The sequence below is a fragment of the Zosterops lateralis genome (genome assembly GCF_965231275.1).
Source record: "Zosterops lateralis genome assembly, chromosome: 3".
In the NCBI taxonomy this organism is placed as follows: Eukaryota; Metazoa; Chordata; class Aves; order Passeriformes; family Zosteropidae; genus Zosterops; species Zosterops lateralis.
Genome location: NC_139764.1, coordinates 111,501,850 through 111,516,022, shown reverse-complemented (window position 1 = coordinate 111,516,022; position 14,173 = coordinate 111,501,850). Strand labels below are relative to the sequence as shown.

At 45.1% G+C, this 14,173-nt stretch overlaps 1 protein-coding gene across 1 annotated transcript in view; it reads left to right on the top strand.

The window, feature by feature from the left end:
* Positions 1-12,785, top strand: part of MSRA (methionine sulfoxide reductase A) — a 230,338-nt gene extending 217,553 nt beyond the window's left edge. The window contains exon 6 of the mRNA XM_083856934.1: positions 12,010-12,785. Within this exon, the coding sequence (XP_083713060.1) occupies positions 12,010-12,174 (165 nt within the window). The 3' untranslated portion in view covers positions 12,175-12,785. The remainder of the gene's footprint in view (positions 1-12,009) is intronic.
* Positions 12,786-14,173: the final 1,388 nt, after the last annotated feature.

Sequence of the window (14,173 nt, the reverse complement as noted above, 5' to 3'; positions counted from 1 at the left end):
TCTTTTTTTTTTTTCTACCACTTAAAAGCCTGAGGATCTGGGTAAATGAGATTTTCTGGAAGGCAAAGCTTTCAAGTTTCTCTTCTGAAAGCAGGGAGGCGATGGCTCTGTTTACGCGGAGCTCCGGCGGAGCGAGCGCGTCCCTGCTGCAGCGTTTCGTGGAACATCCTTTGTTTATTCACACCGTGCCACTTTTAAACTTCAGATGTAAACAACAAAGGCTTCTTTGTATTTCACACTATCTCGTACTCACTACCTTCTGAAGTCCAAAGCCAAAACACTGCGGAATTTTACCCTCCTCGCGATTTCTTCCTGCTCGTTGGATGGGTTCTTCCAGCCTTTTTCTATTTATAGTGGCTGGAAAAGCTACTTATCTCCTGATTAAAACATGCTCTGTTCATTTTCTCTTGACTTTTCAGTCCTTGGGATGGGCTAAAATTGTATTGCCTGGTAGCCATTTCAAATATAATTTTAGTAGTAATTATGCATATATTTGATAACAGAAACAATTTGTCATCCTGAAGGATCCAAATTGCTTTAAAGTATTCAGCCTCTCTCCGATCTGCTACGTGGATTAAAAATCCAGCAAATATTCCACTGAAATCAGCTGGACAGAAAGGTCAAAAAAGACCTAGGCTGGAAATGCAGCAGCTGCCTGACAACACACATTGTGGGGGGCGGAAGAATTTGGGTCCCATTTTAAACCAGAGTGGGAATTTTAGTTGGAAATTCACAGGTGTGCTGATCCTTGAGATCCAGCACTGGGATGTGCCCCCTGATTTATACCCCCAGGGGAAGGACCTCGATTTTCTGTTTCATTTGATGTGCAGTGTTGCTGGTGTCTGGATCAGTCCCATGCTGGATCCATCTCCTCTCTGTTTGATGATGTTTGGAGAGGGCAGCCATGGAGGAATTTAGGATATTTGGAGAAAGCATCTCCATGGGGCAAAAAAAGAGAACAATATCCAAAACACTAGAAAAATGTGGTGTTGATTTTTCTTTTTCCCAGCACCATCCTTTATCATCCCTTCCCCTTAGGCTGCATTAGAGCACAAGCAATATCTGATATATAAGTGGTGGCCTTGGCAGTGCTGAGGATGGTTGGACTTCATGGTCTTAGAGAGCTTTTCCAGACAAAAAGATTCTGTAAATTTTATGATTTTGTTTTGCTGGAACATTCGATGTGTAACATAAATAGTTTTGCTGTAAATTGTTGGGAATGTTAGACCCATGTTGGATCCTTCTGAGATATTTCCTTTTATAAGAAATCACCAATACAGACTGAAAATAAAGGTGACAGCATCGAGTTCAGCAGGTGAGGCTCATGGTGGGTGTTCAGGGTGAGTTGTTTATCTCTCCAGAGAGTGGTCAGCAAAATACAAACCACCTCCCAGATTTCTGGGGAGGATGAAATGATTTAGGGTTACAAACCAATGGCCATGGGAGGCTGAAGAGAAAACACTAGAGTGTTATTAGAGGCCAAATAAGTAGCAGGGATGACAGGTTTCCCAACAATTTCCAGTCCAAGGATATTTAAGGTATTCCAATATAGCAAATTTTATGATTTTAGCAGTAAGTGTTTGTGTATGGTCTCTTGTCTGGAAGTTTTTCCCTCCAATCACAACAGAAATAATTTCTGGATTTTTTCAGGATGAGTTTAGATAAAGATAAATTGTTTCTCTGGAAAACTCATATTTCCTGAGAAACTGTCATGGTTATATATCATGGAAGAAATACTTGATGTAAATCCAGTGAGAAAAATAAAATGATGGCAGTGTAACAGCAGAGCTGACCTGAGCCCTCTGGGTTCGATACAGCAAATGAACATTTTAACTTCTTTATTGCTGCTCCCCTGAATAAAAAATAATTGCAGAGCCTTACATTCATTGCCAAGGGCTCACACCCAAGGGAGCACCACAAGCTGCTCTGCACTTGGAACAAAACGTGATCCAGAGATAACTGAGCTAATGGGGGTGGGAAAGTCTTGTCAACACAGTATTTACATGTGGAGGGTTTTATTCTGTCCACAGGCAGCTGGAGCTGCCTGATCTTAGAGTAGTTTTGGACCTGAATCAGCTTCTCAGAGTCATCCAGGGCCAAACCACTTGTGGTCTCCAGTGTGGAAGGTTCTGCTCTGAGCCTCATGTCTGTGTGTGTGTGTGGGTCATTTCCCCCATCCCAGCTTGGCCCTGGCCATTGTTATTTCAGGAATATGACAGCAATGGATGAGTGCTGAGGGGAGGAGACTCTGTTGTCTCCAGCCACGGAGGAGATTTGAGCTTTAGATCACTGGAAGTCAGGATGGGGCACGAGTTTTCTTAGGCATCATCAATTATCCATGCAGGATGTGCAGTAAGAGCCTGTTTGGCTGCATTAAAATTGGCCAGACAAACAGAATTTCCATCTCTCTCAATGGCTCCTTCAACACCTAATTAACTCCCAGATGCTACTGGAGCAAGATGTCTTTTATCTTTGCTAATGTTATCTCCCTCTACCTCCTAAATGCCCGCCCGTGCCATTCCCCACTTTCATCTCCTTCCCTCAGGAGAAAACAGGATGGGTGTTCAGGAAGCTCCATGCTGAAGGTCAAGCTTGTAAAGACTCTGGGTCAAGCTGATCCTGTTAAACCAGGCAGTATCTGGAGCAAAAAGGCTTTGAATCCAGAATTAGATGGATATGATGGAGAGCAGGATACAACTTCCTTCCTATGCACGTTCACAGGATCAGCGTCCAACAGGAAAAAATAGAATTGCAGAATTTATTTCACTGTCAGTTGCATTTAAGATGATTTAAGACAAATTCAAAGCTCCTCTTTTCCCATTGTGGGAGAAGGTACCACGAAATCTGGCTGGATAGATGTGATATTTCAGCTGGCAGAGCTCAGTGTTGTGGGCAACACTCAGGTTTTACACTCAGAGGTAAAATAGGAGGAAATATCAGCCTAACTGCACTCCTGGTCCTCCCTAGACCCTCTGAGCACAACCTCTTGGGGCTGTGTTAAAACCAGGCTATCATCCAACTGTGCTTTACCTTGGCAGGACTGATGGATGCCCAAGCCCAGCAATTCCTTCCCCTCTGGCAGGGAGGACTGACCAACCAACCTGCTCCAAGCTAAGTGGTTAAGAGGAAAACATTTCAGAGAGAGCAGATCTTTAAAGGGAGAGAACATACTTTATACACACCCCCAGCTTTCCCTCAGGCTCCTGGAGATGTGTCTCCAGCCAGGATCATTTCACTCAATTCTGGTGATGTGTTCTGTTGAGTGGGAGGTTTGTCAACAGGGAAAAGCTTGGGCAAAGTCAATGCTGCAGTTTTATGGATGGAAATCAGGATTCTACAGCTTAGATATTGTACCATCTTCTATTTCCTTCCTACCTGTGTTTTCTCTGTGCTGCACTGGAAGGATCCATTCCTCGGAAAAAATCCTGCAGGTTCCTGCAGCAGCACTTCTCCTCTGTGGCCAGAGAATGGGTAATTCCAGGGAATGGGATGAATCCCGAGCTGCATCTAAAGTCAGCAGGCCAAGGGAGCTGATTCCACTCTGGTGTACCACACCTGGGCCTCTGTGACCAACTCTGGGGATCCCAACATGAGAGGGATGTGGAGATCCTGGAGAGAGTCCAGAGGAGGCCATGGAGATGCTCCAAGGGCTGGAGTCCTGCTCTGGAGCCAGGCTGGGAGAGCTGGGGGTGCTCACCTGGAGAAGAGAAGGATCCAGGGAAACCTCAGAGCCCCTTCCAGAGCCTGAAGGGGCTCCAGGAGAGCTGGAGAGGGACTTGGGACAAGGGATGGAGGGACAAGACACAGGGAATGGCTTCCCACAGCCAGAGGGCAGGGATAGAGGGGACATTGGGAAAGAATTCTTGATTGTGAGGGTGGTGAGGCCCTGGCAGAGGTTTCCCAGAGAAGCTGTGGCTTCCCCTGTATCCCTGGAAGTGTCTGAAGCCAGGCTGGATGGGGCTTGGATCAATCTGGGATAGTGGAAGGTGTCCCTGCCCATGGTCTGGATGGTCTTTAAGGTCTCTCCCAACCTAAACCATTCCATGATTTTATGACATTTTTCTTCGGATTTAGTCCCACAGCAGCTGCTTTTCTCTCCTGGTGTAGAGTCTGTGGATTTCACCATTTCTGCCCTTAAATCCATGTGCCCATTCTGTGAAAGATGAAGAATTTAAACCCCCAGGATTCCATCATTCCCAGTCTTGATCTTGCCTGATTTGCCAGAGGCACTCTGCAAAGAGAGTTCTGAGACCAGACAGCTTCCCTGCAAAGGGTATTAATAATACTCAGGAATTACACAGCTCTCCAAACCCTGTGTGAGCATTAGCTAATTATGCAGCACTCACAGCCCTGTGAAAAGCATTTGCTCATCAATCCCAGCACCACCCATCAAATGCATCAATAGCATGGAACCCACTGGGCAGAGGCAGCTGGAAACAGGGGAATGTGGATATCTGATCCCAGTCCATGCTCTAGCTGGGGTTGGACTTCAGCACTCACCAGCCACTGCTCCCACATCTCCCTTGGCAGGGCCCTTCTTCCTGTCATAAACACATGATTTCCAAAAGCAGGTCACCTACAGGCTGGGAATGCAGATTTGACCAGATAATCAGGATTTCAGCCCATTCCAGCACTTGTAGGGGTTGCTGGCATCAATTAATTTGGAAAAGCCAACATCAGTAAGTGACACAGAGGAGACTGGACCCAGTGTGACAAACTGAGCTGTTCCAGCCAACTGAAGGCAGCACAAAGGAAACAATTTCAGATCATATATCATCGATGACACAGCAGAGTGGGCTGAACTGCCAGAAAGGAGAGGGAAGGGAAGGAGAAAATAAATGAAGGAGAAAAAGAAAACACTGGTAATCGCTCATTCCTCTGGACTAAAGTTTGTTCCTCTGGATCAAGTGAGCCTGTAGGGCTGAATTTCTGCTCCCAAACTTGCCAGCAGCTAATCCACAAGCCTGGCAAAGTCAGTTAAGTTGTTTTCTAGTTAAAATATCACAGGAATCAAGTGTCTAGGATGCCCACAGCCTCCCATCCTAGAGAACTAATTCCTGCAGGTCTTCTCCTCCACAGTGCAGCTGCTTTAATTCTTAGAACTTCTGGAAAAAGAGCTGAAATTCAGGATTGCTGCTGCTGGTGTGAGATTTTGAGTAGACACTGCAAAGAAGGGAGAGCCCAGCAGATTTTATTTGGTGAGATTGTTGTTAGAGTTTGACATCAGGGGTGATGGTACAGAAGTTGTCACACATCAGGATGTTTTGTGGTGTTTCTAACACCAGTGATTTTTCAGGGAGGTTTTAGAAATGCAGCAGCTTCGTGCGACTCACTGGGACACGAGACAAAGTGGATGGATGTTGGTATAAGTTGGTTTATAAAGTGTCTATTGAATCAAACACAGGATGATGCCATTTTTATTAAAAGCCACAAAATGCTTGAAGCCAATTAATACTCCCCTGCTTTACTAATGCCTCTGCTCGGAAAATTAAATCGTTTCATTTAGCAAAACCAATTTTAAAGCCTTTTTGTCAAATTTATAATGACTTTAGCACGAGGAGACTCATGTCTTGGACACATAATACAGTTTTTATTTTGAAGACAGCGGGTGCATAACGTGTGGAATAAGAGGAAAGTTGCTCTTTTGAGTGCAGGACTGGTTGCAAATAGGAAATAAAAGGTACAAATAACAGTGCAGTTTCTGCACAGTGAAGAGAGATTAACCTGTCTGGGGAAGCTGTGCACTTTAATATCCTGACAAAAAGGGGCTGAAAAAAGGGCGACGATGATGCACCAAAACCTGCTCTGAGGGCTCGGAGTTATTCCAGGTGAGCCAAAGTTAGACAGGGCTACAAATAAAAGTTGCAGAAGAATCTGACAGTGCCAGAGAAAATAGCTGCTGAAATTCCGTGTCAATAAAAGTCAAGTGCAGGCACAATGAGAGGGTTTAAATTAGCCCGGGAAAAGAGGTTCTGGCGTCATTGCAGATGGTGCTTTGGAAACATCTGCTCCGTGCTCAGCAGAGGTCAGGAAGGCAAGTGGAATGCAAAGAATTGCTGGGAGAGAGACGGGGAATGAGGGAGGAAATGTAAGTGCAGGGGCTGAATAAATCCTCCGTGGGGCTCTTGAGCACAGTGGAATTCCAGTCACCCTGGTGACTGCGGCGGGGAAGGAGAGCTGGGAGAGGTGCAGGAAAGGGTGAGGAGGCTGCCCTGGGACATGGATTGGGAGTGAAAGGCTGTGGGTCTGGCTGAAGACATGAATGAGCAGGATTAAGGTGTAAAATCCAGATTTATGTTGGGAGAGGGGAGAAGGAATTGTATTAGGAGGCCACCAAGATGATCAGAGAGGTGGAGCATCTCTGCTGTGAGGAAAGGCTGAGAGAACTGTGGTTGTTCAGCCTGGGAAGAGAAGGATTTGGGGTGACTTTTAGGCCTTCCAGTGCCTGAAGGAGCCTGGAGTAGATGTGGAGAGGGATTATTTGCAAAGGCCTGGAGTGTCAGGACAAGGGATAATGGCTTCAAACTGAAAGAAAGTAGGTTTGGATTGGATATTAGGAAGGAATTCTTCCCTGTGAGGGTGAGGAGATGTTGACACAAGTTGCCCAGAGAAGCTGTGGCTGCCCCTGGATCTCTGGAAGTGTCCAAGGCCAGGCTGGATGAGGCTTGGAGCAACCTGGGATAGAGGGAGGTGTTCCTACCCATGGCAGGGCTTGGAACTGGATGAGCATTAAGGTCCCTTCTAACCCCAAACTTTTTGGGATTCTGTGTCTTGTGACAGGGGATGTGATGACAACTCTGGTCATCAATGGTCAGGCAGAAGTTTAAAGCAAACAACAGGAAATAAACTTTCACAGTCTATAAAGAATTAGGAAAATCATATATGCTGAAAGTACAGCTTGGATGAAAATCTTGTAGTGCTGAAGTTCCCAGTGCTGACTTTGACACCTCCATTATCCTGGAGGTTTTTTCCAAATTTAATGATTCTGTGATTCCTTGTTCCTGCTCCAGTGCCTCTCCCAGTGTCCCCAGATGACTTTGTCCCCTCTGCAGCTGGGTGAGATTTGGGTTCTGGTTTGGTTTGGCCCCTCCCTGGTGGAATCTGACAGGATTTTTGGGCTGGATTATAATCAGTTAAAGGGTCTCTTGTGATGTGGCAGTGGTGGGTTAACAATTGGAGTCGATGATCTTTCAGGGCTTTGATCTGTCCTGTGACAAAAAGCCACAGAAATCCTCTGAAGGAATAAATTCTCTTTGAATTGCAATGGAATATTAGAGGGCAAAATGATCCAATGTTTCCTTAAAAAATTCCTGCACTGAGTTAAAAATCCCAAGGTGCAGCATGGTAATGAGAAGTTCCATTGGGATGACTCAGGAATTTTGAGACAGAGAGGACTAAAAATTCTTCTAGAACAGGATTACCATCAAATTATATCAGCCTCAGTGGCAGGAAAACAATCCAGAGTGGGCTGATTTACACTTGCCAGAGCCAGCACATCCTGAACTTCCCCCAGCACATCCTGAAGTTCCCCTGAACTTCTCCCAGTGATGTTTTTATCTTCACATCAACACTGTCAGTGCCAGGAAAATATTTTTTTCCCTTTAAAACCCAAACATCCAAGGTGGGATTTGGCAGAGTGTCAGAACTCTGGGGTTCCCACTGCTCCTGACAACAGGACCAAAGTGCAGTATAAGGACTCATCCTGGGTTCTGCTTTATTCAGGTTTTAATGGGCTGGGAAGGGATAAATGATATTTATGCCCTCTTGTGGTGCCTCATCGAACAGAACCGATTTCCTAACTGACAAAATGAGGCCAATGATGGAATAGTCCTAGGTTAAAGATTTGTAACAAACACTGTTTTGCACAGAGGAAAAATATAAAAATCTCTCCCCTTCCACCAGCATCCTCATGACTCGGGGGAGAGGCCAATTTTGACTTTGCATTTGCAGCAGCAGGTAAATGAGCAATGCCCACCATGGCAGGGTTTGTGCCATCTTCCAGCAGTGAAGATCATTCCCAAAGTGTTTTCTCTGTGCTGGGAAGGTTAAAAAGAGAAATAGTGGTTTGTAAAAGGAGATGTGTTGACACCTCTTTGTGTTTGGTGTGGTTGATGTGTCGTGGTACAAACCTTCATGTGTTTTATATTTTTTACTCACGTCTGACAGGTGAATAACCTGATTCCCTTTGGACAAAGACTGTCCCAAAGATGGAAAAAAAAGCTGGTTGGTGATTTTACATGGGGAAATAAGGCCAGGCTCCTGTGAAACGGGGCTTGTGATCCTAATTCCTCTTGTGGAAACACAAAGAATTAGTGAGTCAGCACCTTCCTAAGCTGTGCTGAGAATTCCAGTGCAGGGCTGGGAACTCAGGGTTCTTTGGATTTTGTGTCCATCTTATCCCTTCATTCCTGACTGAACACAGCAGAATGTGTCCTTCAGACAGAGAAATTGTGGGAATAAATCAGAGTCATGCTCTCCAAAGCCCAGCAGCTGCTGTCGGGCTGTGGGCAGGGCTTGGTTGTGCTGGGACAGGACCTGGGAAACCTCAGTGTGGGAAATTTGAAGACTTTTTTGTCCCAAATAATCACCTGTTGTTGAAGTCCAATATTTCCATTGTATGCCATCCTTGCCTCTCCCCGGCCATGAGTGAGATCAAAGAGGAAAGGAATGGTTTCCTCTCCACTTCCAGGATGAGTAAACCCACAATACTGGGTTTAAATGAGAGTACTGGGTTTAACTGGGCTGAGCTTAGGAGGGACTCTCTAACAGGATGGAAAATAGTGGAATGAGGATCTCCATCTCCAAAGATCTTCTGTAACCAATGTTTTTTGGGATCAAGATCAAGATTTTGGGATCACTGCCATCACTCAGTCTATCAAGATGAAAGAAAATGGACTTGATGACTGATGGCAGATTCACAATTTTGTGATTCCATGTGATGATTTCCCTTTATTTATATTTTATATATTTAATAGTACGATGAGGTGACAAACTTTTTTTTGGGAATCCTAAATGCTGACCCTTCAATCAATTCAATCTCCATCCAGTATTTATAACTACAGTTTGCAACATTAATTAAAGTGCTTATTAGGTTTTAGGATGGACTTCAGAGCACAAGTTATGTCCCCACTGAGAAGAGAATTGGCTCCAAAATGTTTGTGTTTACCAGTTTCCTTAGGAAAGGACAATGCAACGGGGAAAATGTCACAGCAATTCATCTTAAAAAGGAATTCCTTCTGTCAGAAACCTCTCAGGAGTTCAAAATTCAGTTAGGGGACGTCAGAAAGCAATTAAAGTCTAATTTAAAATCCCCACCCACATTCCGTCTTCTCTTCCTGCCAAGTAATCATTGCTCCTGGATTTGGTATTGGCAAATCTTTCCAAAATGAGCCATAATTTGCCTTAAAACTGAAAACTTTCTGGTCAAGATGGAACTTTTCTCTTTGAAGAATGAGTTTGCAGTGACTCTGAAGGAAAAAAAAAAAAAAAAGCCCAAATGCTGTGATTTCCCAAGGATGTCCTTGGAGCTGAAATTTCACCCAAAAATTCTTCTTGGATAAGGACATTGGGGGTGGATTTTGAAGCTGAGGCACCTTCCAGGGGAGGTTCCTGGACACTGCAGCTTCCCAGGGTGGATCTGAGTTGTGCTCTCCCTTTGTTTTCCATGTTCATTGATGGCTCCACATCACTGCCTGGCTTAATAAAGAGAATAAAAGTGTGGCCGTGGCAGATTAAACAAATGAGCCAATAAAAGGGGATGGTTCACTCCCTCTCTGTGCCCACAATGTCTCTGAGCAAAACACCACGAGAGCAGGGATGAAAAGCTTTCAGGGATGAACAGCTTTCAGGGATGAGCTGGGAATGTGGTCTGAGCACTGAGAGACACCTGTGGCTCCTTCAGGGAAGAATCCTATTGTAATTCTGACTTGGTTTAGAAAGACAGGTGTCTGCTAAGGAAGGCAGGAGCCTGCCTTGGAATGGAGAATTTAAACCCTCTCTCTCTGAATTATTATAATTTTGAAATTAAGGCGCTTGCAGGTGAAGATATGGGAATAGGATAACAGTTCTTTACTAGGAGAATTCAGGTAACAATGTAGTAGTACATAAAAAGCAAACAAATAAGAAAATAAAAAAAGCCTGACTGAGTCAGAATACAGCCTGACACCCTGTTGGTCAGGGTGTGGGTAGAAGCCAAATTAAGTCCTCCTGGAGTGACAGAAATGGTTTTGTTAGAGTAGATGGTCTTGTAGAAGAGTCCAGTGGTGCTGAGATGGGTCTGATCTCCCTCTGGGAATCCAGTGCAAACAGGCTGTGCTGGTGTTCTGAATCTCAGATCTTATCCAGGTAGGAATTCTGGGCTCCTCCCCCTGGGTGGAGCATCTCCCAATGGATGATGGAATTGTATCAGCCCTGCAGTGAGCCTCGATGGCCCATGAACAGCAGATATCCCCTGGAGGGAGGATGGGTGTGGAAGAGATAAAGAACACTGCCCCACCTGGTTTTAACAGCTGCCCATAACAGAAGACACCTGCCCCTTCCCCCCTGGAGTTATGAGGAATGGGTTATACAAGAGATAAAGAAAACACCTCCCCAGCTGGTTTCAACAGATGGCCTGTGGGAAATATTAAAGGTAATAAGGCTTTCAGAACACTGTGAAAGCAGACCCCAGAAACAGAAAGAGCTGAAGAATTCAGAATTAGCTGTAATTGCAAAGTTTTAAAGTAGGAAAAGTTACAATAATACAGCAGGCAAGGACATAAAACAATAATCTGAGTCTTAGGTTTGGCCAGGATAGATCTTAAGGCCGCAGAAAAATATGCTTAGCGAGATAGTAAAAAGTTTTAAGCTTAATAAGGGAATGTTGTTTGTTGTTAATAGAAAGCATACAGGCAAGCATTGTTTGAAGCAGGTGTATGTGTGCTTTCAGTGATTGGCTGGAACAATTTTCTGTAAGCTTTAGCAATATGCCATTGGCTGGAAAACTTTTTAAATGCCGTGTAACAAAGAAATCTTTGGCTGCTGCTGGCAGATGTGACCTGTCACCATCCTTCAATTGTCAAAAACTCTGTTATGAGACTGATGCTGCAATAAAAGTTCAAGGAACATCTAGCAGTACTCCTGTCCCCTTTGTGCCTGTGTCCCCAACACAATGGCAAATAGAGCACACACTTTTGGTTACGTCTTGCAACCCAAGACACACTCACAGCAGAATCAGAATCAGAACCATTAGGTTGGAAGGGATCTCCAGGATCATCAAGTCCAAGCCAACTCTAACCTCAACTAAACTATGGCACCGAGTGCCACATCCAGTCTTTTCTTAAACACATCCAGAGATGGTGAATCCACCATCTCCCCAGGCAGACCATTCCAATACTTTATTACTCTTTCTGTAAAAAACTTTTTCCTGATATCCAATCTATATTTCCCTTGGTGCAGCCTGAGACTGTGTCTTCTCATTCTGTCATTGCTGCCTGGAGAAAGAGACTGACCCCCACCTGACTACAATCACCTTTTAGGAAGTTCTAGAGAGTGATAAGGTCACCTCTGAGTCTCCTTTTCTCCAGGCTAAACGCTCCCAGCTCCCTCAGTCATTCCTCACAGGGTTTGTGTCCCCAGCCCCTCACCAGCCTCATTGCCTCCTCAGGACATGCTCAAGAGTCTCAATGTCCTTCCTAAACTGAGGGCCCAGAACTGGACACAGCACTCAAGGTGTGGCCTCACCAGTGCCGAGTACAGGACAAGAATGACCTCCCTGCTCCTGCTGGCCACAGTATTGCTGATCCAAGCCAGGTGCCATTGGTCCTCTTGGCCACCAGGACACTCTGCTGGCTCATGTTCAGCTGCTGTCACCAGAACCCCCAGGTCCCTTTCTGCCTGGGCACAGTCCAGCCACACCATCCCCAGCCTGTAACATTGCAGGGGGTTATTGTGGCCAAAATGCAGGACTCTGCACTTGGACTTATTAAACTTAGCAGACCACTAACAGCTTTCCATGGTCTCTCCTGACAGGTGTTGACAAAGGAAGGCTTTGGCCCCATCACAACGGAGATCCGGGAGGCTCCCGAGTTTTATTACGCTGAGGAATATCACCAGCAGTACCTGAGCAAGAACCCCAATGGGTACTGTGGCCTGGGAGGGACAGGGGTGTCCTGCCCTGTTGGCATCAGGAAATAGCCTGTGCTCGCTCCACCACCTCCTCTTCAACGTAGGGAGCTTGGGATAAACACACCAGGAACCCCAGTGGGATGTTCCCACAGCATCCGTGGATAAAGATTTGGGAATCTGCTGGGGAGGCTTTCCATAATCATCAGTTTTCTGTTTGCTGACATCAAAAGTCAAAGCAGAGGCAGGAATTGCTGCCATCACAACTTCTGTGCAGCTCCTGGGGTTTCCTTGTCATCTGGAGACGAGGAAAGAGATCCAAACTTCCCAAAGTTTGGCTCAAAATTATGTTTAAAAGGGTGAATTAGGAGGTGGTTGCACCCGTAGCTGCTTTGCATTCCCAATGCCTTTGGACTTGTTGATTTTCTTGGGTGTTCCCAGAGCTTTGACTTCTGGAGATGTGGTTGGGTTCTCTACCTGTCACAGCCCTGGAATTTGATGTCTTTGGGAATGATGAATTGATCAGATCAGTGATTCTCCTACCACAGCTCCACTTTCACAGCATTTAGCACCACCTGTAGTGCCTATTTTCTGAAATGATTTTAGCCAGAAAAAGTCAAAATTGTGATGTGATGCTTCTTTTTGACATTTCCAAGAAGTGAATAAACACAAAAAAGAAATCAGTTTTGTTTCCAGCTCTGCAATAAATGAACAGAACAAGAAAAAAACAATGTTCTCTGTGATGTTTTCCAAGTAGATTTCTGGGTAGACCTAAAAATAATATATCAAATACTATAAAATGCTGCAGTTTGCTAATTAAACACCAGGGCTTTGAAATATGTATCATCAGGCATGACAGTACAGAGGAATAGAATTATCCCTATGATTAATTATTTGTACTTTAATAACTTGAGGAGAGTTATTAAACCAAGAGCAGACTCGTGGCAAACATAACTTGGGGCAGTCTCCAGTGAGGGTGCAGTCAAAATAGCAGGACAGCCAGAAAGAAGAAAAAAAAAATATTAGTTTTGGGTTTCACAAAGTTCTCAGAGGTCAGACTCACAGCTGCAGACAAAGGATGCAGGGATGCACAGTTTATCCCATATGGAAATGGGATCCTATGGGTTCAGAGCTCAAGGAATGAGCCAGTTTTGAGGGACAAGGTGGTGGGACCCTGAGACACAAATCCACAGCACCTCCTTCTCCATATCACTGCCCTCCACAGCTTGGTTTCATGTTTCCTGCTCACCACCTCAGCTTCAAAGCTGAAAAAGGCCCAAACCAGCTCCCTGAATGTCTCCTGTACTTACACAGCAGATCAGATCGTGCTCCAAGCATGGGCAAGCTGAAAATGTGCCCCAAAAATCAGTGTTTGGGACTATAAATCCAGAGCTGCAGCCCTGCCCACTGTTTCCAAAGACAGAAAAATCAGCTCCCCATCTTCCCTCGCTCCTCAGCTGATGCTGAGCTCATCCCAGTCTCAACATCCAGAGGAAATCTGTCCTCTTGGCAGATTACACATAGCTCAGGCTTACAGGAGCTGCCTCAGGCTGGATTGCCCCATTAGGATCTTTCTGGAGATGCCCCAAAATGTGCCCACGGCGTGCTTGGAATTTTTGTTTCTGTGGTAACTGATCCTGTCCCTAACCTGTCCTGCCATGGAGTTTTTTCAGTGCTCACAGCCAAGTAAACCAGCACTTGTATGTCATTTCCTTGGCATGAAGTGACAGAGAAGCAAAGAAGAGGGGGAAATAAAGTCTTACCCTCATCCTCTGCATTGTCAACCTCTGTGAAATCCAGGCTCTGGTGGGATGATTCCTGATGTGCTCCAAGGCAAAGCATTTCAGGTGCTGAATCATCTGGGGGCTCATAAAATGTCTCCCTCTCCATCCCCTCCTACTCCGTGCTGTAGTTATTGTTTTGAAACCAGCTGGAAAGTCTTTGGAAAAAGCTCTTATTATAGATAACCTCAAGTCTGAGTCTGGCTGAGGTGTTTTTTTTTTTTTTTAAATCCTGTCCTGATGGAAATGATGTGTTGGTCTAAAAACCAGCATGATGGGTCCATTGATAT